The sequence below is a fragment of the Rhizopus delemar genome, genomic scaffold (genome assembly GCF_000149305.1).
Source record: "Rhizopus delemar RA 99-880 supercont3.19 genomic scaffold, whole genome shotgun sequence".
NCBI classification, from domain to species: Eukaryota; Fungi; Mucoromycota; class Mucoromycetes; order Mucorales; family Rhizopodaceae; genus Rhizopus; species Rhizopus delemar.
The window spans coordinates 521,123-548,919 of NW_027137845.1; the positions used below are offsets into that span (position 1 = coordinate 521,123).

General features: G+C 34.9%; 10 protein-coding genes across 10 annotated transcripts; 4 read left to right on the forward strand and 6 right to left on the reverse strand.

Annotated features, from left to right (window-relative positions):
- Positions 1–2,787: 2,787 nt before the first annotated feature.
- RO3G_16325 (pyrroline-5-carboxylate reductase) lies at positions 2,788–3,671 on the forward strand (the record flags this gene model as incomplete). The annotated part of the gene is made up of 2 exons (XM_067670909.1): positions 2,788–3,358; positions 3,409–3,671. 2 exons carry the CDS (start codon positions 2,788–2,790, stop codon positions 3,669–3,671), a joined length of 834 nt encoding a protein of 277 aa, XP_067527010.1.
- Positions 3,672–4,705: 1,034 nt separating this feature from the next.
- On the reverse strand, positions 4,706–5,911 carry RO3G_16326 (uncharacterized protein; the record flags this gene model as incomplete). The annotated part of the gene is made up of 3 exons (XM_067670910.1): positions 4,706–5,442; positions 5,493–5,645; positions 5,707–5,911. 3 exons carry the CDS (start codon positions 5,909–5,911, stop codon positions 4,706–4,708), a joined length of 1,095 nt encoding a protein of 364 aa, XP_067527011.1.
- Positions 5,912–7,252: 1,341 nt separating this feature from the next.
- On the reverse strand, positions 7,253–8,022 carry RO3G_16327 (uncharacterized protein; the record flags this gene model as incomplete). Its single annotated transcript, XM_067670911.1, has 3 exons — positions 7,253–7,491; positions 7,567–7,650; positions 7,797–8,022. 3 exons carry the CDS (start codon positions 8,020–8,022, stop codon positions 7,253–7,255), a joined length of 549 nt encoding a protein of 182 aa, XP_067527012.1.
- Positions 8,023–11,559: 3,537 nt separating this feature from the next.
- RO3G_16328 (uncharacterized protein) lies at positions 11,560–12,901 on the forward strand (the record flags this gene model as incomplete). The annotated part of the gene is made up of 4 exons (XM_067670912.1): positions 11,560–11,562; positions 11,715–12,116; positions 12,166–12,684; positions 12,731–12,901. The coding sequence occupies 4 exons, from the start codon at positions 11,560–11,562 to the stop codon at positions 12,899–12,901; spliced, it is 1,095 nt and encodes a 364-aa protein (XP_067527013.1).
- Positions 12,902–14,323: 1,422 nt separating this feature from the next.
- On the reverse strand, positions 14,324–15,245 carry RO3G_16329 (uncharacterized protein; the record flags this gene model as incomplete). Its single annotated transcript, XM_067670913.1, has 3 exons — positions 14,324–14,899; positions 14,963–15,093; positions 15,149–15,245. 3 exons carry the CDS (start codon positions 15,243–15,245, stop codon positions 14,324–14,326), a joined length of 804 nt encoding a protein of 267 aa, XP_067527014.1.
- A 4,067-nt stretch (positions 15,246–19,312) lies between these two features.
- RO3G_16330 (uncharacterized protein) lies at positions 19,313–19,960 on the forward strand (the record flags this gene model as incomplete). Its single annotated transcript, XM_067670914.1, has 3 exons — positions 19,313–19,406; positions 19,469–19,605; positions 19,640–19,960. 3 exons carry the CDS (start codon positions 19,313–19,315, stop codon positions 19,958–19,960), a joined length of 552 nt encoding a protein of 183 aa, XP_067527015.1.
- Positions 19,961–21,897: 1,937 nt separating this feature from the next.
- On the reverse strand, positions 21,898–22,744 carry RO3G_16331 (uncharacterized protein; the record flags this gene model as incomplete). Its single annotated transcript, XM_067670915.1, has 6 exons — positions 21,898–21,920; positions 22,086–22,146; positions 22,202–22,227; positions 22,277–22,418; positions 22,473–22,690; positions 22,738–22,744. The coding sequence occupies 6 exons, from the start codon at positions 22,742–22,744 to the stop codon at positions 21,898–21,900; spliced, it is 477 nt and encodes a 158-aa protein (XP_067527016.1).
- Positions 22,745–23,624: 880 nt separating this feature from the next.
- RO3G_16332 (uncharacterized protein) lies at positions 23,625–24,646 on the reverse strand (the record flags this gene model as incomplete). The annotated part of the gene is made up of 5 exons (XM_067670916.1): positions 23,625–23,663; positions 23,712–23,772; positions 23,820–24,158; positions 24,211–24,293; positions 24,347–24,646. The coding sequence occupies 5 exons, from the start codon at positions 24,644–24,646 to the stop codon at positions 23,625–23,627; spliced, it is 822 nt and encodes a 273-aa protein (XP_067527017.1).
- An 832-nt stretch (positions 24,647–25,478) lies between these two features.
- Positions 25,479–25,742, forward strand: RO3G_16333 (uncharacterized protein; the record flags this gene model as incomplete). Its single annotated transcript, XM_067670917.1, has 2 exons — positions 25,479–25,587; positions 25,642–25,742. The coding sequence occupies 2 exons, from the start codon at positions 25,479–25,481 to the stop codon at positions 25,740–25,742; spliced, it is 210 nt and encodes a 69-aa protein (XP_067527018.1).
- Positions 25,743–26,183: 441 nt separating this feature from the next.
- RO3G_16334 (uncharacterized protein) lies at positions 26,184–27,105 on the reverse strand (the record flags this gene model as incomplete). The annotated part of the gene is made up of 4 exons (XM_067670918.1): positions 26,184–26,305; positions 26,355–26,773; positions 26,849–27,011; positions 27,060–27,105. The coding sequence occupies 4 exons, from the start codon at positions 27,103–27,105 to the stop codon at positions 26,184–26,186; spliced, it is 750 nt and encodes a 249-aa protein (XP_067527019.1).
- Positions 27,106–27,797: the final 692 nt, after the last annotated feature.

Below are 27,797 nucleotides of genomic sequence, written 5' to 3' on the forward strand. Positions count from 1 at the left end.
ATAATGATTGATTGCAGTCAGATCGAAACATTTAACATTCGTAAAGTCTTTTGAATAGTCAAAACGTTATTGTATCATTGGGGGTATGAAAAGAGCATGAGAAAAACAAATAAGAGCAAGTATCAAATTTGTTCATTCTGTAATGGAAACTGTACAAGCATATGCTGCAACCTGAACTGTTTTAAAGGTAATAGTTGTTTTGTCAGTCTTGATTTTTTAGGATTGAATTTCACGAAAAAAAAGTTCCTTACTTTTCCATTGTTAATTTGAAAACTGGTATACAAGAAGACAGCTATGGGCACATCCTTGAAGAAAAATACTCCTTTATTACCAACAGCTATATTAGATCATATCATAGTCAGTTAAACTCGTGTTATTTTGGTTACACTAGAAGTACTCTTGAAAAGAATTATCATATTCTTTCACAGGTTGTATCATTGATTATCGACAACGTCTTATACAGGAATATTTCTGAAATGTTGAATGGCATGACATGACACTTCAGTAGAATACATATGTAATAGCACTATCTCCCTCAACTCGGCCCTAATAGACAAAGCTAAAAATCCACAGTCTAGTTTCTCCATGACTACTCAAAAGTGAAAAAGGGGTATTTAAAGACGTTCTTGAACTAGCACAGGAAGATGTCAACCAGATCTTATATTAAAGCCTTCTGTAACTAAACAATAATAAATGAGAAAACCAGACTCACTTTAACTTTTTTTTTTTTCGACAAATCAATAGTGCGCTTGACTATATATAGATATTTCTTTACTAAAACGATGAACAAGTCTATTAGCAAATATATAGGAATTGAGATCCACAATTCACTGGTGTCAACATTGCTCGATTTCGACTATCAGCGGTTAGATCATTGGCATTGAAGTAGTGCTTAGGTTTGTCTCTTGTACTATTCTTGATTTTCTTTGGTTAACTTTTATGGAATCACTAACTAATCTTCTGTACCCAGTTCAAGTTTAACAACAACAAACGGATGAAGTTTCAATTGAAAGCTATAAATGCATTTACTGAAGTAGCAACAGCAGACAATAAAAGCACCATCCAAATTAATAACATGTTGCATATCATGTAAAGTTTCATACTCTGTTGACACGTATCACCATGAGTATTGTATCCTATATTTTATAAAGCCCCTAGATTATATTTATCTTTTGGAAGCTCTAGTGTCAAAGATGCTTGTGTGCATGCTTTTATGTCGTATGCCATAAAGCTCATTTTTGGCACAGAGGGAAATAGTTAGCATCAGTGGTAAAAATCAAATTTACGAAAAAGATTCTTATAAACCAATCATCAGCATTTTAACGTAGGATAAATGAGCGACTTACTTAGCAGAGCGAAAAAGATCCGGACAGGTTTAATCTTTGGTTCTATTGTTTTTTTTTTTTGTGAAAATCCAAAGCACTTGATATGATCTTGTCACTGCCGAGGCTATACCTGCGACTGACCGCTCAGGAAAGTCTCCTTTTGACCTTGTGAAGTTGAAGTAGCAGATGAAAGGCTTGTTCGTTATACAGAATGGATCTTGCTTCTCTCCACTCTTGTACCGTATAATGAGGACGGCAGCTTTTCCTTTGTGCTCTTTCTTTATAGAATTCTATTCGATTCCGCACATATTCCTACGTATGGATTGTTTAAATGTAGCAGGTATTCAGAATTTTTTTTTTTGGTTAGATTATTTCTGAATTTACAGCAAAATAAATAAATAAATAAACAAAGCTTGAAGAAGCTGTCCTCTTCCATGAGCTCATGATGGCAAATGTATCTTTATGAAGAATAAAAAGAAGAAAAGAAACTGGCTCTTTTAGTTTTTCTTTCTTTCAAATAAATGTATAAAATAAATAAATCTTCATGCTCCAGTTGTATCCTCAGTCTGAGAAAACCTTTCATTTATGCAAAATGGAATTGTAAAAATTAAAAGTGTTTGGTATGCTACGACGCTATCCAGTTATTCAATTAGAGAACATCATATAAAATTCTAAAATGTCAACGTCAATGATTATTATTTTTTGTCATGGAAACCTTTTTATTTATTTTTTTTTTTGAAAGCTTGATGAGTGGTAAGTTGATACATTTTCTCGGTCCAAGCGAGACGTGACAAGCGATTTTCTATTTTTAAGACCATTTCTGGTGGTGATCTTCTCATGATGGAAGGTAAAGTTCGATCAAGGCTCGATCATATACCTTTTTTTTGATTTAGGAGTCATCTGAAACGAACATGAGAGAGAGAGAGAGAGAGAGCTGAAAAGCCACTAAACACCTAAACGTGTTTGTGTCTATCAAATCTCATGCAATAGTTTCTGTATAGAAACGCTGTTCTTTGACCAAGTAAGCCATAAACCCCAGAGTGACAAGGAATATCATTTTCTTTTATAAGCAAAGAAGGAAGGAAAGCGTCCCATTTCAAGACCCATCGACAGCAAGAATGTATCACGATCTGTTGACAATCTCATCATCACTCTTGTCTAAATAGTTATTTTCTCCAAAAAAAAAAAAAAAAAAAAACACATTTTGCACTTGAAGAATAGGTTGCAACCAGATGTCAAAAGACTCAAACTGTCCTTGATTTTATTTCCCGCCACCGCTGTATTTTTTCATTTTTATTTTTTTTTGGAAAAAAAGGAAAATTTTGAAATGAGTTTAAAGTGATAAGACTCATTGTGACTATCCAATCAAGAAGGTTTCCCTTATTTGCCATCAAAAATCTTTTTTTTTTCTCCCCCCATCTTTTCTTTTTTTTTTTTTCTTTAAAAAATAAACCTAAAAACAATGAGTGAACCAGTGATTGCATTTATCGGAGGAGGCAACATGGCCGAAGCCATCTTGGGTGGACTGTATCGATCTCATCCTCACAGCCACTTGCGATTCTCAGAACCTGTGCAAGAGCGTCGAGAGTACATGGCAGGAAAATACCCTGATGTGATGAACACAACCGATAACGATGAGGTGGTGCAAGGTGCGGATATTGTCGTCTTGGCCGTGAAACCTCAAGTGCTCCATCAAGTGGTCAAGGGAGTCGCAGGTCGTTTGAATGAGACCAAGCCATTGATTATCTCGATTGTGGCAGGTATTGAAACCCAATCGATCGTGAGCTGGTTGGATTCGACAGAGATACCTGTCGTTCGTACGATGCCAAACACCCCCGCATTGATTGGTGAAGGTGCTGTGGGGTTATTTGCAACATCGCTGGTGACACAAACACAACGGGAATTGACAGAACGCCTGATGCGTTCAATCTCCAAACAACTGTCTTGGGTGGAAGATGAAGGCCTGATTGATACCATCACGGGTATCAGTGGAAGTGGTCCTGCTTATTTCTTTTTATTTATGGAAGCCATGGGTAAGATTGGATGGAACGGAAGGGGTTTATGTCTCATTGTTTCATCGTAGAAAATGCGGGTATGGCAGCTGGCCTGAGTCAAAAGGATGCAAAGGCATTGACGATGCAGACATGTTTGGGAGCTGCTCGTATGGCACAAACTTCTGAAGATGATTTAGCGACACTAAGACAAAAGGTCACTTCTCCTAATGGAACAACAGAAGCTGCTATTAAATCAATGGAATCAAACCAAATTCGTCAAGTCATTCATGATGCTGTATTTGCTGCAACCAACAGAAGTAAAGAATTGGCTCACGAGTTGTGTAAAAATTAAAAGAAGTCATCGGAACTCTATCTCGGATGACAAGTGTAGTAAAGGACATTAGATTTCTAATAGAAAGCAACATATTTTGTACGACATAAAAGGTTATTTTTTTTTATTTGTGTTTGTTTGCAGAGGAGAATACCAAAAGCATATCGTTTGTCAATCTCTTCTTATTTCATAAAAGGCAGGATCACCAGTAAAGAAGGAGAGGATGCTCGTCTGATCTTTCATGACCTTCATTCCACATCCCCCCCTTCTCCTTTCTCAGCCAGAAAGAGTGGATCTGATTACCCGTTGGACAGATCATCCGTGATTTCGTGGATGAAGCCTCCCAGTGAAATGATCCTGATTTGACAAACAAAATCAACAAGATTCAAGGTCAATCGGACACGGATCCTCGACTCTGGTCAATCTCGTGTATGTATACTTTGCACCACCCCCTTTGACACTCAAGACTCACCTGGGCCTTGATCAAAACCCGCAAAGGATGCCTATGAGACAGTCCAGTCCAGACGGGTAGGCTTCATGTGTGGTCCACACCAGGTCCTATGCGGCTCAGTTTAAAAAATAATTTGACCACGGACCTTCAACGTCCAGATTTCGAGTGCCTTTGCAGTCGTCTAGAAAAGAATGTAAAAAAAAGATATGAATTAGAACAGGCAGTATCAAACAGGGACCAATCTTTTGAAGATAGCTTTGGTCAAAATGCCTCCAAGTAGGATGACAAACAATTTGTTCATGTTACAAATCATTTTGTCTTGAACGGTTTCTTTTGATTGCAAAGTATAATTCATTTCTTTTTATAAAAAAAAAACACATTCCAACTGTAGTTGAAAAAAAATATACACGTTTTATTATTTTTTTTTTATTCAACTTTTTCTCTCTCTTTTCGTCAGTCTACACGAATACAAAAAAAGAGAGAAGAAAAAAAAAAGTCAGAGAATCTATAATATTTAATACACAACCTAAGTACGAGAGGGTGCCCAAGAAGCTTTTGCACAAAAAAAAAAAGAATTTAATAAACTGCAGTGTACATCTTGCTTTTAAAAATAAGTCTTTTTACCAGAGTCCGGAGATGATGTTGTGGCAGTTGATGTGGATGTGGAAGGTGTAGCCATTGTTTGCGATTTATTAAACTCTTGTGTTTGTTGAGGTTGAGATGGATCTGACTTGATGTCAGGCAAATGAGGACTATTTCTTTGTGAAGCAGATTGTGATTGACTTTGTTGTGGTTGTGATGGCTGAGGTTGCTGCTGCTGGGGTGGTTGTTGCTGATGTTGATAGTAAACTTGGCTTGGGTAATGCTCACTGTGTTGCTGCATCAAAGGAGGACGACCCATGGCAACGGCGGCAGCGGCAGCTTGAGGAGAGGGTTGTTGTTGATGCATCAGATAAGGATAAGGATGCTGTTGTGGTTGTTGTTGATTAGATGTCACTTGTTGCTGTTGTTGTTGTTGTTGTGGCTGTGGTTGTTGCTGTTGCTGCTGTTGTTGAGGATTCTGTTGGGATTGAGGTTGTTGTTGCTGCTGTTGAGGATTTTGTCCTTCATTACTACCAGTAACCATGACAGGGTATCCCATGGGAGGATAAACGGGGTTAACAACGTAAGGTTGAGACATCATTTGCTCTTTATGGTAAGCAGCATATTGGCTGTATGGATCATAGGGTTGTCCGTATTGATTCAAATTACTAGGGTAACCAAATGGAATAGCATTACGCATAGCAGGTGGATACTGGGCGGCTTGGACATTTGGATCTTCTGACTTTCTCGTCTTATCCTCTACAACAAACGTATAAACGCGTATTCCCTCTTTAAGTCATTTTACTTACCAGTCTTTTGTCTACGCTTGTAAGGACCACGTTTGATACCTTTCTTACGCTCCTTTCTAACAGAATTAACGCATGTGTCAGCAATACCATATTTGATACATCTTGGACAGGGTCTAGCATCATCACATTTTTTGCAAGCTTTTTGACAGTTGGCTTTAAAAAAAATTTGTCAATTAAAAAGAAACTCCTACCCTTTTTTTTTTTTATAACTTACTACATGCATTTTTCACTTGTTTTCTTTTAGGTGCTTGAGTAGATCCAGCAGCAGCAGCAGCAGCAGCAGCAGCCATTTGTTCTGGAATACCAGCATGTTGCATAGGTGGAAGGCCATTGGGATGTGTTAACATTGGTGCATTATTTAATACAGTGTTTTGATAAGGAGCTTGATATCCTTGTTGATAATATGGCATAGATTGCATTATATATGTTTCTTTCTATCAAAAGAAAAAAAAAGTTAACAAGGGTTTTCTTTTTTTATTTAGAAAGCAAGTGAAAGAGAGAGAAAGAGAGCAAATTTGAAGGGTAGTCGCCGATATAAAAAGCTGACTTTTCATATTGAAAAAAAGGGAAAATTGTGTAATTAAATAATGTAGGTTTAAAATGAATGTTTACAAAATGTCCGTGTACATAAAAATATGACATGAACCTATTTTTTTTTTCTTTTTCCTTTGCTTTCTTTTGTACGCGTATTTAAAAATAAAATATAAAAAAAAAACTTACTATATTCTTTTTTATACTTGAAACAAAATAAGAAAAGAAAAGGAAAGAAAGAAAAAGAAAACCATTCAAAAACTGTTTGATCGATAAAAAAGCGGTAATGGCGGAGTTGTTAATCGACAAAACATGACAAGTGCAAAAAAAAATTTTTTTTGTAAAAAAAAGAGTAGCATTAAATTGAAAAGGTTTTTTTTTAAGTTTGTAGTTTGTTATTTAATTCATCATTGAATAAACATTGAGATTCCTTGATTTCATTCACATCCATCTGACATTTAATGCTTTGAGGGGTGTTATTGTTTGACTTTTTCACTGACACAGACAGTTGCTTGAAGAGGAGGAATAAAATGCTATAACCGGAGATCGAAAAAGAATGAAAAATTTTATTTCGGAATATTTAAATATGAAAGCTGATTGGTTTCATACACGTTCCGATTACACTTGAATTAACGTTTTTGTAAGACATTGTGTAAGCATCCATTACGAATGAAAGAAATGGAAATGACTAAAGAAATAAGTTTTAAATGAATCAATTATATTTTCTTGTCAATGGATTCTTTTGAAGATTAAAGTTTAATTAATAAAATTGTATTCTTTTATAAACGGACTTGTAATATGGCTTCCAACCTACTTATCGCCGTTTTGATACGACATTGGTTATTAATTTCTTTTATAAAAGGGTTTTATTCAGTTGCCGCAAGATGTACACCATTGCAAGTGGTTAAAGTAGTCAGCTTTTTCTTTTTTTTTCGTTTTTTCTTCTTTCTTTTGTTAATTATGTTCTGTAATCTGTACAAAGTTTGAAGAAAGCAACAAAATCTGAAGCAGAGAACAAATTAGCAAAAAGTATATGGATTAACTTTGTGGTGAACGACGAATGTTTTCTTTGAGAATCTTGAAAGTATATTTAGTGACTTTTGTTGCTGTTTTCAGAGGCCAAAAACGATGATTTTTAAAGATAAATTGAAGTGAAATTATCTAGAGAGAGAGAGAGCAAAGCACAAGCTATGATATCCAAATAGGTCGCAGAAAGTGAAGGAGCAACTTCAATGCGAAAAGAAGAAGGGCATTAAATGAGAGTATGTCAACTTGGCAAAGTCAACGAAAAAGCAAAGCGCAATTGTTTGCATGATTTCAAGTTTGGAGGGACAAGACCAGACAAAGTGTTCTTCAGAATCGACACCGCCGCAATAGACACAACCAGGATTCAGAAATCGGGTTGGAATTAGTTGGTGAAGACACTCCTTAACGGCATCGATGAAGTCTCCAGAGTAACGTGCGAGCTCTGTGTGGGATAATATCTTTCAAAAACGGCGCCAAGATGTGGGTGACGTAGATGAATGAGGTAGCTGAAATTCACGAAACCATTTGGTGTTCAAAGAAGGAGTTTCATCTGGTAAAAGTGAATCCAGGATGCTGTCAGTAAGCGCAGGAAGCGGTAGTGCTGATAAAGTCATGTGTGTTGAGTTGTGTGGACATTTGAACTGATGGAAGAAAATGGTTTCCTGTATGTGACATAGTTATAGTTGAAGCTATTTAAAGTAATTCTTGTTCCTGGAGCGAAAAGGATCCAAGTTGTCAGAGATTTACGTCGAAACTTATTACGAGTCATATTAAACTCATGCACATGCTTGACAAATATTCCAGACCAGTAGGATGTCTTGAAATTCTGATTTGGCATGAGCAGGAAAGGACAGACTTGAGTCAGTGGTAATTTATTGACCATACGAATTTCGAAAGTTTGCCAATCGATTTTGTAGTCAATTTTATTCATCGTCTTGAACAATGAGTTGAAGCATCCAAAGGACTTGACCATGCTTGAACGCCTATTAGGAAACGATAGAAGTAAAATACGAGAAGATGAAACTGAGAAAAGGCACAAGCAGTACTGAGGCATATCGCTAAGAAAGGTATCATAATAAGATGAATCAGAAAAAGGAAAAAGTAATGATCGCAGCCATCAAAGTTGTAAAGCTACATGTTGTTTTCTAAAGTCTAACATAGCAAGCCCACTTTGCTTGCGTGATCGTTAGCATGTTTGGAAACTGACTGCAGGAAAGCTTTTGCATGTGAAAAAGTGGATAATAGTTGAGTGAGCCTTACCAAGAGAGCATTGGGGGACGGCAAGGGTGTATTAGTGACTAAACTGCAGCCAAGGATTAACAGGTTGCGTTGAACGAGCATTTGAGCATGTTGCTGTAACTTAAGCAGGGGGCTAGCAAGAAAACTAGACAGTTGGTGGCCGGTGCTGATGAGCGAATAGCCAAGACATGTAGCCGTTATGGAGTTTGATCGATCATGCCACTGTGTTATTCTATGAGAAGACAAGACATATTGCCATGAGTGCTGTGGTCGTCCAGAAAGCAAACCCGCCAAGGCCTTGTGACGGTTTAGGCGAGCACTAGATGTCTGAGAATAGAGGGCCAGGATATCAAGTAGAACATGAGGCTTACTATAGTCAATTAGAAGTACAGCCATATCAGCAGCGTACGTCGTACTTTTAAGTTCGAGTACCTGAGCCAGAAAATTCATCAACCGTGTATCAGAACCCTCTTGGAGAGAGCGATGGGGGGAAGGGCCTCATTGGCAGATTCCATGGCCCTGTGTTAAGGGCACTTAGAGGAAACAATGGACGTTGAGATAAATAGAAATATTGAAGAACGGTGTGGTTATGCAATTGATTATTGGAGGAGGTGGACCAAAGCGCATTAAACAGGCATGAAGATAGTCTTGACGAATTCGGTCATACTCCTTTCCTTGATCTAATAGCAAACCGATTCCAGGAAGTTTGTACCGTCTGGCGATATTCTTAATCATTCGAGTGCAAAAACCGTTGACTTTATAAATCTACCTGCCATGAAGCCAGTTTGATGAGGGTTAATCAAACAGGAGAGGTATAGAGTGAGACGTGTTATAAGAAGCCGCGTAGATATTTGGCATCAGCACAGATTAAAGAAATAGGTTCCCAATTCTTTAGTTGAATTTGATCATCTTTCTTAGAGAGAAGGATAATTACTGAGTGTTGCCAAGTTAAGAGATGCTTGCCTTCTTGAAATACTGCATTAAGTACACGAAGAAAGGGTTGATGAACAAATGGATGGTTGAATAGTAGTCTCAATATGATATATGGGATTCCGTCCACTCCAGAGCTACTCTTGGTGGATGTGCGTTGGAGGCACTTGTTTCATCCACAGTCCAATGGCTGAGAAGGCTATGGTGAACGTCAGGGCTGATGGAAACAGAATCTAGCGCAGACAGAGTAGATCCGAGACGGTCTGTTCATCAATTGGGTCCGAAGAGTATAACTGTTCATAGTATTCTTGTGCAGCCTCTATAATGTCCAAAGGCTCGATGACAACTATTTTTGTATCGGTTCGTATTGAGCTGATAGATTGTTGCTGCTGTCGTTGACACAGGCATCGATAGAAATAGACATTCGATCTCCCTCCTTCTCCTCTTCACCATTGGCCAGAATGAGCCCTATAATTATCGACTATTGAAAAACATTGGTCGGGAAATGAGATTGCATCTGTCGGTTGTCAGCTACAGAGTCAATCGTCGACTCAAAGACGATAGAAAACCAATGTTTTATTTCTTTAGAAAGAAAGAAAAAAAAAACTTGCAAAGCGGTTCTGGTATGGCAATTCATGATTTGGCTTTTAGTGACTACACAATCCATAAAGGTCATTACTGAGAACTTCATTGCAAGCTTCAGCAATCCTAGACAACAAATTTCATCTATCAACATTTTTCAACACCTTTTTTGCTCAAAGAAGCGCTCTTGAATATGTTAATGAACTTTTGGCCAATATCCCAGTTTGCAAACAAAATCGAATTTGACGCTTAATATTCCAAGTTTGTCAATTGGATCAGACATCAGACTCATGTTAATAAGAAAATAATACTGCTGTTTTCCATATGTCCAAAGAGGCATTGAAAGCTTGTTTGCTGCCAAAGGGGATGTGTTACTTCATGTGAGCATAGTAAAACAAAAACGGTAAAAAAGCAACCAACGTGTCAGTATCAGAAGGCTTGCCTTCTGACGAAGCATTTGAATCAAATGAAGTAACTACTAAAAAAAAGGAAAGTAACAAAGAAACCTTCCATAAAGTCTTTTTTTTAAGTTGTTAAAACATTGTGATTTCTACACTATTTGATTGTTTAAAGCGATTCCATTATTGGTTACACTTTACTCTCCATTTGGTGGATGCATTGGAACTCCATCTTTAACAAGCAACTTTTTATTCCTTCCTCTGTCTTTCAAATCGCTCACAAACTTATCCGTCAATCATTTCATGAAAATCTTCTACAAGAATGGGTCACTTTTCCCCTGTTTATTCTAGCAAAGCATTTCGCAATATGGCTCATCGTTTCCCTGCAAGACAGGCAATCTCAACAATACCAACAAGAAAACAACAAAATCCAAAAACAATTTAAACTACACAGTGTATCACATTAATAAACTTGAGCTTTGTCTCCATATAAAAAAAAAAGCTATAAACCGACAAAATCCACCGTGCTTTATACAAAAAAAACAGATCAAAGAGCTTAAATAAATAAGCCGATATTTATCGCTATTTTAAATATAATCTTGAAGAATCCTTTTTTTTTTTTCCTGGAAAAAAATAAGATGATGGACACAGCTTTCAAATAGTAAAATATAATTTTGTAATATGAATCAAATGAAAGATATGGACAGGTAGAGACTTGTTTTTTTGGAGGACATTTTTCTTGTTACTCAATATCGATCATCTTTTGTGTAAACAGGCCATGAGAGAGTTTCAGTCTTCGGAACAAGAGCCGCAAAAGAAAAATAGACTTTGTAAATCAGCTATAAACAGTTACATGTCCCCTTTCTCTTTTTCTATAATAAATCAGATGCGGTTTTATTATTTTATAATAAAAATACGTCAGTGCACATACTATGCATTATGAAGCCAAAAAGTTAAAAGGACTGTCTTGCTCTTCTACCTCAAACCATCTTCTCTTTTCCGACTTTTGACATCCCTGAATTAATAAAGAGATTTAACCCCCATTTCTTTCTCCTTTATCCATTTAAGGGTATATGATTAAATTACACTTTGGGCAATTCCGCGTCCGGATTGAGATCATATCGTGTTTACACATAAACTGCATATAATAATATGAATTTATATGGAACTGTCTTTTAAAAACATCATGTGTGCACCCCCCCTTTCTTTTTTCTCCCCTCTTCTGTCTTTTTTTTTATTCAAAAAAAAAAGCCTTTTTTTTTTTTTTTTTTTCTTTTCTCCAACAACAGCACAACTAAATCTTTTTTTATATACCCTTTTCTTTCTTTTTTTTCTTTTAAAAATCTTACTTTATTGTTACTATGGTAACTTATTGAAAAAATGAAAACACTTAAAGAGATTAATCAGTCTTGTTTAGCTTACTGCTTCTTATGCTTATCCTTCTCCTCCTACGAAAAGGATAGAAGGAAAAGATGATATGATTACTATGGTTGATTATACCAATTTATACATAAAGAACTTGGATATTAATGTAACCAGTAACGATTTATTTGTCTTATTTCGAGACTTTGGTGAAATTATTTCTGCAAGAGTCATGAAAGATCCTGCCACTGGTCTATCAAAAGGTTATGGGTTTGTTAGCTTTAAACATATGGAAGATGCACAAGAAGCTTTGATTCAAATGAATGGTGTACTTGTACAATCTAAACATATCGCTGTTAATTACCATGAACATCGAAAGACAATTCAACAATACCAAAAAATGCAATTGGAAAGAAATGGTCAGTTGATCAAGAACACAAGCAATAATAATATGATGATGACTACTACCACTATACCTACTCCTATTCCTAGAAATGAGCCCATCATTTATTCTACACCCAATACCACCAGTTATATTCCATCTGAGCAACACAAGGTTTTTATTTATCCCATCGTTCATCAAAACACTTACACTCTTTCTTTAGAACTTTATTCCCTATCATGAACCTGCTTGGATATCAAACACGAGTAATAATATGTATCCAATGCATATACCTACTTCTACTATTACTACTACTACTACTACCTCAAATACATTACCCATCACAATGGATGATAGCATGGCCACAAATAACCAAAGACAAAAGCTTAGAGAAGCAATCGATCGACATCTGTTGGATCATCAAAAGAAGGATTTGGATGATATACTCTATCTACTTCAATCTTTAAAGAAACGTGAACTATCTCTTTGCTTATTTAACGCTTCTTATTTAAAGCAGCAAATTGATGAAGCCTATAAAATCATTCATCTCTTTAGTGATCAAAAACAACAGCAAAATTCGATTGCTACTACTCCTTCACTTGATCATCGCCATTTAGTAGATGACGATGATGATTCTTCTCCTAATTCTTCTTCTGTTGCTGCCATACTTTCTTCATTGGAAGGTATGACTTTGAATAAGAAAAAAAGAGTATTTGGTGATGTTTTCTTTCCTTATGTTAAGGTAAATGATACATTCTCTAGAATTTTTTTTTATTAATTTTAAATAGGCAACTGGCATAAGACGTGCACCCAAAGTGACCATTCGATTACTGGACACTGTACCTTTAGATGAACTTGCCTTTGATATCTATGACAAAAAAGAATTAACCAAAAAAGCACTCCAAGCTTATGCTGAAATCTATGGAGAAAGTTCAAATGCTTTTCGTGAACATCACTAGTTCTTTCTCTGTAATAGTCTCTCTTGTTTTCTCTTTGTTCAACTTCACAGTATTATTATGTATAACCTCTTTTATTCTATATAAACATTAAATGAAAGTCTACTAATCCTCTCTTTCTTTTCTGCATAAACTGTGTCATCTAACAATTCCTCAAATCTGCAGGAGAAAATTCTATTTCCTTCCAAAGGATTTATACCAAAAAAAAAAGTCAACATCTTTTCTTTCTTACCTTTCCTCTTTGGTTTGATATTTACAAGCAATATGCGTATAGATATCTCTGTGTGTGGGACACTCCAAAAAAAAAAATGAATTTGTTACCTGTAAAAATAAGACCACATTTTAATTTCAAAGTTTAAGTTCATTTCCCTTCCATACATATTTGTAAGGTTAGTTAATTGATCATTATTGTTTCTTTTACTGCGAAAGAGGTTCGATACCAATACTTGTCGTCTTTGAAACTGTATCTTTTTTTATTTATTTATTTATTTATAAACAAACCGCGCTAACTAAAAAAAGTATAAGAAAAGCAAATCAGATCAAAAACATGTATAAAAATAATAATCCATGGCACAAAAGTAAGATGATCGATTTAAAGCTTATTCATTTTATTATTTGAAAAAAAAAAAACTAAGCTTATTCACTACCAAAGTGTGTACCAAACATATGTTTAAAAGTAATACTTAAAACTTTATTACACAACAGAAATGAAGTATAAAATTAATCTGTCTATCACTCCACACACGCACACTCATCTTTTAGTAGTCCCCTTATCCTCTCCTCTCTTCTCATGATCCTTCTCATCTTTCTCCTTATCTACGCCTTTTATTTTGCCAATCTATCTTTCTCTTTCTAGTCTAAATGATACAGGAAAACAAAAGTAACACACATAAATGCGTACTTTCAAATGAAAGGGATTTACCACATGTATCTCTGTCCTCTCTCCGAACTGAGTCCGTTCCCCTAAAATATGGGATTACAAAAAAAACAAGGGATTTTTTCATTTCTAAAAGGAGGAGACATTGGAAGAAATAAAGTCGCAAATCCTTGAGGAGTGTCGTGCTTGAATATACCAAATGATAGCAAATCCCGCTGACATCTTGACTTATTCTTTCCCTTGATATCAACCTCACTCTTGTTAAAACAAAAGTAAGGATGCATTCTTTAATAATTTGCTTTCCCGTAAATTTCAGGTTTGAACACAAGATGGAATCAAACTGAGTGTGCGCATTTCAAGTTCAGGGAATCCCTACAAATCGTGTATATAATAGTTCATTTGAATAACACTGTTTCTAACGGTTGTTTACAATGTACACAACACTAGCATAAAATACTATAATATTCGTTGGATAAAATATGTTTTATTTTAACATGCTTAAGAACCATATCGTTTAGCTAGAATAAAATACTTGCTCATGAAGCAAATCAGTTGCGGTCATCCTCGGAAGGAGCTTCCTCGTCATCAGAAGGGAAGTCATCATCGTCGTCTTCAGGAGCAGGCTTCTTACGGTGGACATCTCTCTTGTCATGACGAGGTTCATCATCCTCATCGTCAGAAGGGAAGTCATCATCATCATCCTCTGGAGGAGCAGGCTTCTTACGGTGGACATCTCTCTTGTCATGACGAGGTTCATCATCCTCGTCATCAGAAGGGAAGTCATCATCATCATCCTCTGGAGGAGCAGGCTTCTTACGGTGGACATCTCTCTTGTCATGGCGAGGTTCATCATCCTCATCGTCAGAAGGGAAGTCATCATCGTCGTCTTCAGGAGCAGGCTTCTTATGGTGGACATCTCTCTTGTCATGACGAGGTTCATCATCCTCGTCATCAGAAGGGAAGTCATCATCGTCGTCTTCAGGAGCAGGCTTCTTACGGTGGACATCTCTCTTGTCATGGCGAGGTTCATCATCCTCATCGTCAGAAGGGAAGTCATCATCATCATCCTCTGGAGGAGCAGGCTTCTTATGGTGAACGTCTCTCTTGTCATGAGAGGCAGGGCGCTAAAAGGATAATCATTAGATTTTGTATTTTTATCATGATAGTTTCGAATGCCTTACTTTTACACAAATAACATCGCCTTGTTTGATGCTGTTACAATCAAGTTGGGTACCGAATTTACGGGTCCAAGAAACAAGATTGTCTTTGGTGATGTCGTGCTTGGATGCAATGGATTGGCAAGTATCTTCAGGTTTAACTGATTGCAAGCAAAATTTAGTATTTTCGTAAAATCAAAGACTACACAATCATACCTGTATAGGTTTCGCGACAGCTTTCAGAGGATCTGCCAGCAGCTTGAGCAAGACCGATAGCAGAAAGAGCAAAGGAGGCAACAACAAAGAGTTTCATAGTGCTTTTGAGTATTCGTTTGTAAAATAAATGAATGGAATTGGTAAAGATAAAAATGTAGAGTGGAATTAGGTCCTTTTATATATACAAATATGAACTGAGTTAGGTTTTATGAATAATTACAAATAAATGAGAGGGTAAGGATCTTGGTATCATGGTAATGCGTCATATTATTTTCGTCAACAAATATTTAATTATTCTAAAGAAAATTTTCGGCCTTGGCGATCTTAAATTGACCAAAACTTGAAAAAGTCAAATATTAATTAAGCAAGCGAGGAAAAGTACATTAAAGATGTGTGACGGTCTACATGTCAATCAAAAACATGAGTCGATGCAAAACGTGTTTATGCATTTGGGGTGTACAGCTCTTTTTGACTATTGTTTTGATCCTGTTTATTCTTTAGTGTTGTTATAAGCTTATACTATATATACACACACACATATACATATAAAGAAGAGCAAAGGGCCGAAAAGATGAAAAGAGCAAAGAGGTAGAAGGTTAAATGAAAAATATATACAAAAAAAAAAGAGAAATATCACCAGTATCTTACAAGAACTTTTCGAACCTCTTTAGAAATTAGTCTAGTCTAATTGATCGTTGGCCAAGAAGTGTGTGTGTGTGTGCTGAGCGCTGTGAGAAAAAGAACGTCTGAATTAAACGGGCCATTAAACAGCCATGCGTCTTTCCCGAAAAAGGCCAAGTGTTCTGTGAGACGATGGAGGTTGGTGTATAGGTCTAATAATAGCTGTGTTTGCTAGACCTATATGTCATTTGGGGAATGTTAATAGCTAATAAGCAGCCGAAACGGAACGTGAGCGGATGGATAGATGTGCATGTGTAACGTATGGTTCATGTAAAGCCAAGTAATATATTCATTTTTAAACATCCAGAATATTATACAATTATTTTGATTTATTTGACGAGAACTTGCAAAGCTATATGCCATCAGTCCCCTAAAGATATAACTCAAGATCAAAGCGCATATTCTTTTGAACTTGTAATCAATATTAAGCTGCATCAAGCAAGAAAGAAAGTAAATAAAAATAAAAGTAGGATCTAAGAATTAGAAGTAATCAACATGTTTTGAGTAATTTCGATTTTACATAATATCTAATATCATATTCATCACCGCCGTAGTTAAACAAATTTCTTCAAACATGGAAGAATAGCGATAGTTTAGAATAGGTCAACACTCATACAAGAGCAATGTATACTCTTTTATTAGACTTACTTTGATTTACATAAAGGCATTGATTTATTTCAAAAGTAAGGTAGTATTCTAAGTTTTATTAATAGATTGTCTTAAACGAGACCTATTGCAGAGAGAAAGCATAATTGATTGAATAAATAGTTACTCTCATACTGAATTTATTTTTAGTTAATCCTAGACTTTAATAAAATAGCCCGTGAAATTTATTGATGGAGAAGAGAGAATCTTGTTGGTAAAATTAATCAGTGGAACATGCCTGTCGTAGTAAATTAATTTAGAATCCGTTGAAGAGAAGCAGCTTCCTAAAATTAGATAAATTATAGCCAGATACACAAAATCGCATAACGAGAGATCAAATAGAAAAGGTGTAGCATGATATAAAGCCCATTTGTTGAACAAATCAAGAGGAAGACAGAAATTCTAGCTCAATTTACGTTGGGCTATGTCGCTTATTACATGGATAAGAAGATTAGAATAGAAACCCCCCCCCATTTTACGCGGTGTTTGTAGAATTTTCATTTAAATTCAATAAAATAGAAGCTATAAAGTAATCCGTTTTATAAGAGATTATCTTGAGGTTAGAAAAAAGCTTTTATTTGTTCGATTCTATACATATCTAAGTTGGCATTATTTTTTTTATTACCGTGGTAAACTGCATCAAATGCTGTGGAAATTAATAGCGTTTATTTCTTTAGTGATTTTGTTGTATGTCATGTGTTTTGCTTAGTTTTGTTTAAGTATATGACAGTTTATAGATTGTATACATTATTTATTGAATAAGTGAATCAGTTATATTGTTTAAGCGGTTGATGACGTTGGTAGCTTGAGATTCCACTTGATCAAGTGCATCACTTATGTATCTGCCCTGGGATCTTCTCAATAACGACACTCAATCTTTTATTTTATATTTGGGCACAACCGTACCATTGCTGAATCTCCTCGTTGGGACAAAGCATATATTTTGCTATGCAAAAATAGATGCCCAAGTGATAGGGATAATATATCTTTCAATATTCAAAATCCTGCGAGTTTAACCGCTTCCAATAATCTAACAGTAATGAGACCGTATGGATTATTACAGCCCTATGGTAAATGTTACTAAGAACCATGCACACTAATCGCTCATTTTGAAGATTTAGTTTATTGGTTTAGTCAGTATCAGATCAGTATTACTTTGGAGGAGTGAAAGTACTCGGCTCAGCTTACAAAATGGATGAATTAATTAATATGATTGTAAGAAGCCTATGCTAGGATGTTGTACTCTTGCTATGTTTAGATGATATGCTGAGATTTGTGAGAGGAAAAGAGAATTGCCATGATTTTTATTAATGTTAGTTTTTCTTTAAAGCATAACTACTATATACTTATCACTACAGCAAAGGAGAACACTGCAGTGTTACCAAAGTTGTGAATATTGGGATGTAATACAACAAGATGCTATCTAAGTAAGAGGAAGATATAGAACATGATAGGATCACGGGCACTTGGGTATGTAAAAGAATAGACCAAATGTCACAGACTATAAAAAATATAATAAGAGTATTCAAAAATCCTAATGATAAGTATAACATAAAACTTGATCATTGATCAAAGCTCATTTAATAAAAAGAAGAACGATATACACACACGAGCTCAAGAAAGCAATATAAACAGCTTACATAGATTTTGCTGTAAGTTATCTGTATTGATTTAACAATACATGAAGTCATGAACAAATGAGGATTCAATAAATCAGGCAATGGATTATAAAAAAAGGTCCGATACCATAGCTTTACACCATTCGAGGTCCTGATGATTGAAGCCTTCATACAACATAGTAAATCTCAAGCTGCGAGTTAGCTGTTGGCCTTGACCCTAAATACATATATCCTTTACTAAAATGGAGTCCTTGAAACATAATTTATTATAATAAAATAATTGTATAATATTCTGGATGTTTAAAAATGAATATATTACTTGGCTTTACATGAACCATACGTTACACATGCACATCTATCCATCCGCTCACGTTCCGTTTCGGCTGCTTATTAGCTATTAACATTCCCCAAATGACATATAGGTCTAGCAAACACAGCTATTATTAGACCTATACACCAACCTCCATCGTCTCACAGAACACTTGGCCTTTTTCGGGAAAGACGCATGGCTGTTTAATGGCCCGTTTAATTCAGACGTTCTTTTTCTCACAGCGCTCAGCACACACACACACACTTCTTGGCCAACGATCAATTAGACTAGACTAATTTCTAAAGAGGTTCGAAAAGTTCTTGTAAGATACTGGTGATATTTCTCTTTTTTTTTTGTATATATTTTTCATTTAACCTTCTACCTCTTTGCTCTTTTCATCTTTTCGGCCCTTTGCTCTTCTTTATATGTATATGTGTGTGTGTATATATAGTATAAGCTTATAACAACACTAAAGAATAAACAGGATCAAAACAATAGTCAAAAAGAGCTGTACACCCCAAATGCATAAACACGTTTTGCATCGACTCATGTTTTTGATTAAAAAATGACGGATATACACCCGCTCTGAAGGGTTGGCTGTAACACCTCTTTTTACTGTTCTTTTTTTTTTTTTTTTTTTTCCAATTGATTTAATTAAAATTCCTCCTCTTTATATTTGTTAATTTGTGATCGCCAAGACTAAATGATCTTGTTTAGGCTAAATTATTCAGCTGTGATGAAAATAGGTTTGTTGACATTTTGAGTATATGTGGTGAAGAAAGTGGGTGAACATTTTGTAGTTGTCAAATAAAAAAAAGGTGTTATTTAACTCAGTATATAAAGGAACTTGTACATGAGTTATTTTTTACAACTCTCATTCATTTCGCCTATTATACCCTACGCTCATTTATGAAATTTCTTGTTATTCTTGCCTCCTTGTCCTTCATTGGGTTTACTCAAGCTGTTGATAAGCTTTCTTGTCCTTGTCATGAAAAACATTCAGGTAGTTAGCCAAATATCTTTACTTTTGGAAGTTTCAGGGCGATATCTAATAGTAAATAACAGTTGAATCTGGTAATAACTGTCAATCAATTGCTTCCAATCATAATATCTCCAAGGACAAGTCTCCTTTGTGGAACCAAAAATTTGGATTCCAACTTGACTATGCTAATGCTGAAAAAGATGATGCTTTGCGGACAGCTGTAAGTTTTATGTACTTCTATCTCCTTTTACAAGAATTCTAATCCTCTCTCTCTCTCTTTCCCTATCTCAAAGTACACTAGCTCCCATGTGAAAAGGGCCAAAAGTCAAAGTGTTTCTAGCCGAGCTACTGATAACAACAGGAGAGCATCCACTGGCAAGAAAAAAGTCATTAAAAGCAAAATCCGTGATCTTCCCAAAAAACCCCTTCCTACAAAGAAATTCTCTCGTTCCCAACCGATCGCTTATCGGAAGAGGAATGCCTTCCCACCAAGAAAGTATCGTCGGTATAAAAAGAAGCCTTCTTACCTCAAGAATTATCACCCTTCATGGTGGTGTGTGTTCAAAAAAAATTAAACAACAGACTCTCCCTCTCTTTCTCTTTTGAGTTGGCACAATCTACGATTAAAAGATACATCTCTTGCTTAATGCTTATGACTTTCAATTTAATATATGCTAATAAAAACATATTTGTATTTTTTGCTTTCAAGGAGCAAAGACAATTCTATACGCTCTGCCAGTAGTATCGAAACCCTTCAATTCAGCACTCATATTCAGCAAATTAAACAGCACACACACTGGAGCCTCGAGGTAAATACATTTGAAATATTCTACTTGAAACCACTTCTTCAAGAGGCTACAAGTGCCGCCATCAATGAGTCCATTGTTTCGCCTGCTATAGAGAGTAATACCACATCTCCATTCCGACTGGAGTCAACTAAGGTATTATGTTTATATGAACTAATATTCCTTGTTGTTTTATTTGAGCCTTTTTTTTGGATTTGTAGTGAAATGTTATTTCAGTTAATTTTCTTCAAGATTTTGGAAAACAGGATGAAATCTTAGTATTCTAGATTTATTCATCTCCTTTATAATCTCCAGATCACCTAATACTCATCACCAGGCGACTACTACAAATACTGGAAGTTATGTAAAAAAAAAGCAAGGCTAATAATAGAAAGAACAAGCTGCATTGTATTAGACAAAGTAGTAGCATTTGATCTAAGTGAAGGAGGCCCCATTTCTCCCTGTTTTCAAATACAGCTAAAGCCAACAATAACATCCAAACAAGCAAAAAAAAAAAAAAAAAAAATTTGATTCTTGATTATTCTATACGCATCTCGACATATGTATTATTATAGCCTTAGTGATGTGTAATCATAAAGGTTTTCATTATATATGCTTTCATAGATAATTTACAAATTCTACTCATAAACTAAAAAAGTCAATGGATTTAACTGTAGACGTTTTCGCAAATTGAAGTTCATTTCGAGTCGTGTGGAGAGCTTGTTTGCTGTTTTGATTGTGTGATATTTCACGTATAGATTCCAAAGGAGGATGTGATATCAGCGAGAGCTGCGTCCAGTGAAACAGTACCTGTAAACACCTTCATAAGCTCGTCCAGCATTCTGTGAACCAATTTGAGAACTAAGCAAGTGTTCCAATTATACAGTTTACTGTATCTACAATATATTGTCAAATACATATATAAAAAAAAGTAGTTTGATGAAATGGCCAAATGGATTTCCTTTAATAAAAATAAAAGTTCGATTACTAGTAATATAAAAAAAAGTTTGTTGGCATAATTCAGTTTTGCTATTTGAGCCAGTTGAACCCGTCAATTGGGATTTTGAAAACCGCCATTTGGGAGTTTTAAGTACGCTTCATGAGAGTTTTTTTTATCAATAAAAATTCACCTGAATAAAATCCTCCTTTTACAAAAAAAAAAAAAAAAAAAAAAAAAAAAAAAAAAAAAAGCTCTATTATCCGCCAATTCAGATTGTCAGTACTATATTAAAAAAGAAGTCAAGGAAGGGTGAGAAGAGTGTTTAATGCATTTTCCTTTTCTTGTACAACCGCCTTCTTTAAAGTATTATTGTGATACTTGAATGTTGAGAACAAGTGAATAGTTTATGTTGGTATCAAATAAATAGATAAATGTATGTTTCAATTGGCAATAGATGCTTCAGACAATCTAATCTCCACAAGATCTGAAAGATGAAGGAACATGACTTTTAATCTATTTTTCACTAACCATATCATTTAAGAATATGGATTTACAATGCATATAAAATGATATGATTTAATAACAAAAGAAGAAATGGATCATTCGTTTTCCAATAATTGTATGACTGAATGATAAACCTGTGCATGCTTTATTGCAGTATGTCTTTTTTTATTTTATTTATTTATTTTTACATTCTTAAATATTCAATAAAAGATGCTTCCTTCTCCTTTATGGAAAAAAACGGGCTTTCTTTTAAAGCAAAAGTGCTTTAATCTCAGAATAGGCGCTAAGAAAAATTGATGATATAATCTATTTAACATGTATATTGCTTTTATTCAATTGACCATCGCTCAGGGCTAGGCGTATTCTTGGCTCCTGTTTCACTATTGATTGGTTGCATTGAATGTGAAGAAACATGCGAAACTAAAAGAAGATGAGTAACATATCCATGTTTGATACCATTCAGACATTTACTGTGATTAATTAATCCATGATTAAAATTTCGAGTACAAATGATGGCGGTTGGTACAGAGCACTATAAATATACGTCAATAAATATATAAAAATAGATATTTTCTACGAGCACTTACTAAAATAAGTACCATATCAACACATACTACAATAAAATGTAAGTTAATTAAAATACATGTAACCACTTGACTTACAAAAGAAGGTTAAAAAGACTTTTGAACCAACAAATCTCTCTGGATTCTTTGATATTGTAACCAGCATGTAGATAAAATAAGCCATGCTTGCCATAGAAAGAGCGATGAACATATACATATGTATATTGCGCTCTCTACGCAACTATTCAGTAAAGAAGAGTTAAAAACAGCATTGTGGATAACATCAAACACATACACCCCAATAAGCCAATGCTAACATAGCGATGGAAACCAGACAACTGAGGACGATATGAACGATTAATTCTTTAATGATGACAGCTCTTGAATCTGATGTTTCTGCCTCTGGTAACCAAGTGACGATAAGCAAGACGAGATATTGAATGGAAAACGCCAAGAAAAAGAAGAAGTCAAACTTGAGCAGCATCATAAAGATTTGATACATCTTGTAGCGATCTATTCAACCCGTGTCAGTTTTCCGTATGATAGACATAGGTATTTACCTCGCATAGCTAAATCGGCTCCAATCTTTTTATAAATTTGCCAACCAAATTCTAAATAGAGTTTATAGGCTAAAAAGATAAAGAAGAGAGTAAAGACGAGCATGATACAGATTTGTGTGATCTCTGCCCATCTTGAAGCATTATAAGCATCACCTAAAAACGCCAATACCAAGGAAACAACTGGATCGTCCTTATTTGAGAATAGTGTTGAAGCTTGATGAAATTGGATGATGGTATATGCACTTAAGCCTAATTCAAATGCGACCAGCGCAATCAATTCTATTGTATTCTTTTGCGATACCTAATGAAGTCACATTAGCATTTTTCTGGATAGTAATCAATTCATCTATTCATTTACAGCATCTATCACTAAAATCACAGTGAATAATTGAGCAATAATAAAGAGAGCAAAATAAACTAGTAATGATCGCGCATTTGCATAAGCAGTCCTTAAACTTTCTCCGAATGACTGTTGATATAATCTTTCTTGTTGAATGATATTAATTTCATTTGCATGACTTTGAAATATAATAGATTCAAATATAATAGCAAGTACTGCTTGTAATATTATTGTTATAAATATTGCTTTTGTCCACTTTGAATCCCCAAACTACATACAAGTATTATATAAATACAATCACTTTTATTCTTTTGTCTATTTACGATTCGTGAAACAGACCACATTTTTATAACATAAAAAAAGAGAAGAAAAGTAAGAAAGAAAAAAAAAAAAAAAAAAAAAAGGAGTTTTTCATATTTATTAAAATAAACTCGAAAAAAAAAAATCGGAGTGATGAAGAATAGAGAGAAAAAAAGAGAGAGAGAGAGGAGTGTGTATTCGGAGAGAATTGGAAAGGGGAAATAATAATAATAAAAAAAAAGCACATTTAAACAAATCTTAGTCTTGCCTCATAATAATCAATCAACTAAAAGCAATTAGCATAAACCATTCATTCTTCTCTTTCAACACTTACGGCTTCTGGACATTTCTTGTGAACTTCACTCATCTCATGTATCGTTCTTTGTCCGTTATTCCTATAATAAATTAATATAGAAATAGGTGTGCTAGTACGATTGTTTACCATTCAACATAGGTCAACATGATTGACTTGTCTACAGGAGAAAGTTGTACAGCTGAAATATGCTTCAACTCTGAGCTCCATTTCGTCTTTTCATTAGGATATGTCTTTGGAATAACAAATCCTTTATCAATCATACAACGAGGTACGTGTTCTAATCGTGATCCTTCTATTCTCTCCACTTGTTCTTCTTCACGGTTTCTTTTTCCGAGTACTGTCGATCCTTCTTTGGTAGTCTTTTTCGGGCGATTGGATGCTTCTTCTTTGTCACGCCCTGGTGCATTAGAAGGTCGTTTCACATTCAAGTTGTCCCAGTATTTTTCACAAAGATCAGGGACATCACTTTATGTAAAATATAAGAAACAATGAATGATGAATTTAAAATAAAACTTACGAATGGATTGCATTAGCCTTTTCCATTGTATTCTCTTCCTCTGAATATCCTTTCCATTTAATTTCGTATTCAACTACCTTTCCCTACTTTCTTGAATAAAACCAATACAAAGTACATCACCTTCTTTGCAACTTACTTTAAATGTTCTGTGGCCAACAATCTTTTCAATTTCATATTCTTCTTCTTTATCACTTTTATCTTCATAATCACTTCCTTTTTCTTCTTCTTCTTCTTCCTCCTCCTCTTCTTCAAGTGACGCTTGATCTTTTTCACTATTTTCTTTTACTTCTTCGCCAGCTGAATTTTCTCTGTCACTACTTGAGCCTTCGTTGCTCATATCTTTGTTATTCTTTTCGTTTTCGTCAAGAATAGGCTCTTCATGGTGAGCCATGTTGACATCATCGTCAGACAGCACTTGATTTTTTTCTTGAGACATTATTTTTTTTTTGCGCTAATAATTTAAGAAGGTTATTGTTTTTGTTTTGCTATTCAATTTGATGTTTTCGTACTTTAGGGATTGAAAGAGAAAAAAAAAAAAAAAAAAAAAAAAAAAACGCGTTTATTGTATTGTATTTTTCAGCAAATTTTTTTTTTTTTGTTATTTCTACTAAACTTGGAGTCACACATCGCGGAGTGAAGTGACAAGAATATTATGGAAATATATAAAAATGGGATATAAAAGTCACGGGAAAATGATAGAGAAACAGTAAGAAAGATCAATCCAATGAGTCGAGCAAAGGATGTTCATTTGTAAGGGCGGATACTAGTGAAGTGATCTCGAAAACAATGATATTTGGTTGATTGAGGACATCGTGAATGATCCATCGCTAGCGAAAATGGCACATGTACCATAGCAAAGCAGAGATTACTGTAAGCAAATGCTGATTCAAGAAAAAGAACACAGAGTCTTGAGGGAGCAAAATAGATGGCATGTCGATGCAAGTTGAAATTCTAAATCGATACAGAATGTTTGAAGGATGGGTTTCCAGATAGAAAACTTGAGAGTAAAAGATCAAAATACGTTCAAAATTTTCTTCATGTACTTGACATAGGCGAAACCAAGAGAAATTGGTTGTTTAAACTTGATGCAAGTATGATGTTGTGGACAATTTAGAATAAGATACTCTATTCTGCACAGTACGTGCTTGAAGTACCATACAGTTAAACAGAAGTTTTGCTTTAATAAAAGACTATAATGAGAGCTTGGTGTCTTTAATACATCCTAATCACCGAAAGCGGGTCAAAGGGTAGTATTCTGGCATTTCAAAATGATTAAATGCGGAATTTGGGAATATTTGTCCTGGATTATGGATAAAGAATCCTTCCAATTGTCTAATTTATTCAAGTATTTGCAGTGTGCAGTCACTTTGATGGTTGGTACATCATGCAGAACATGATCTCATCAATACAGTTGTAATCTTATTTTTATAGGCTACAAATATCGACACAGTCCCGGTTCGCCTCTGACTCGCAGACGTGGCTGGTTAGCCGCTTTGTCATCAATGAAGAAATCCAATAGAGAATACACCTGATATCTCAGATCTTTCAGTACTGCAAATCAACATGAACATTGCTACTAAAAAGACCTCTTATGTACAAAATTATAAAGCCAATGACGGTGGTCGCATGAGATGGGAAGCATGTTATAATGAAGCAAAAAATAAAGGAGTTTCTTCTTCTGTTATGATCGCCACACTCTATACTGTTTTTTGGGCTGTCAAATTAAAATAGCGACCACAACCCAATCTTTATCCGCGTAAGCTCTGATCTTGTATACAATGATGGCATTGAAAGGAGGGAAAAGATTTTCAATCCTTTATAAATTACCACACGCCTATTCTCCAATTCATATAACCTCTTGTTTCTTACATCTTCATATCCACCCCCACATATTTTTCCCAAGCAATGCATTAAAAAACAAACACAATTCAGATAGATACTATCAACTCTTTTTTTTCTTTTTTTTTTTCTTTTTATTCTGCACTATCAGTGTTTCCACCCACATTTTGTTCTTTCAACAAAGCATTGATTTCTTCAGGCTTATAAAGATTGTAGTGAACCTTTTCATCTTGTAATTGGATAGTAGCAAATTCCACTAGAAAACAAATCAGTCTTTCTCTCTTTTTCATTTTTTGATAGCTTACATTTTTCACTTGTCAATGTCGTACTATCCATTGTTTTACTCAACACTTTGATTGCCAATGCTTTAGCTTCTTCCAGTGTCATGTCTTCTTTATGATCCTGCTTCAAGATACTTTGTGCTGTTGCATTATTGGCACCAATACAGGTTGCCTTCCAACCACCATAATTACCCGAGGGGTCCGAATGATACAGTTGAAAACCATAGTGCTCATCATATCCAGCAAAGATAAACGAGACACCAAAAGGACGCAAACCACCATATTGCGTATAACCTTGTTTTAAATCACAAATGTTTTGGACAAGTTGTTCAACTGGGATTTCTTCATTATAAGAAAACAAGTAACGTTGTGCACTGGCTCTTGTCCAATTGATTAAAATGTTGGCATCAGCTGTGATACCTGCAACACCACAAATGATATTACTAAAAAAAAAAGAGAGAGAGTGTGTGTGAGATGATGAGCAAAAAAAAGGGGGGGGGGAAGGATAATGAGTTTACTCGTTTAATTTATAGATTTTTTCTGAAGAAGCATCGTTTTCTAATAGTTTAGAAGTCACCTTTTTTTCAGCTGCAATGACAATACCATCCTTGGCAAGAATACCAAGTGCAATACCAGCTTGAGAAATAGCTTCCATTGCATATTCAACCTGGTATAAACGTCCTAATGATAAAGTGTTGGTGGTATGTTTCAATCGTGTTTATAAAGTACCTTCAGGTGAAAAGATGGTTGTTCTTGAATCGTATCTTCTAGCCATGATTACTTTTTAAACTGTGGAATTATGTGAAAAGAAAAAAAAGGGAGATACAAACGCGTCTCTTTCCCTCACTGTATGTGTGTGTGTATGTATGTGTGGTTGTGGTGTCAGTAAACCACGTAATCCGATCGAGTCACAATGTGCGGAGTATAAAATGGTGGATTACAGAGAAAAAAAACAAATGGAGAGAGGATGATGACATAAAGCCAATTGAGAATATTGTTTATAGATCAAGATATGAAGGGCGCGTAAATAATTAAAAATACAAATTATTCTCAATTTGATGACTCATCCAATATAAACAAGATAATCCCCCCCCTTTTTTTACGTGTTTCATGAATTATATTTATCCGTGAACAAATAGAATGAAAGTACAAAATGTTTTATTAAATAATATAAAAGTACATCTTGCACTATTTCTAATTAAATTCTCTTCATTTTTATTTTTTACTTTTTATGCTCAAACACATTATTTCTATGACGTACCTTAAAGCATTTCTGATGCACTGCCTTAATTAAACCGTATAGAAACATAAATAAAAAAGCAAAAAGGGAGTAGGATGGCTGATGAACAAAAAAAAAAAAAAAAATCAATTAAAAACAATTAATTTTATTGGACAGCTAATTAAATTGTTTATTGTTTTTTTTTTTTTTTTTTTTTTTTTTTTTTTTTTTTTAATTAGCTTTCTGTT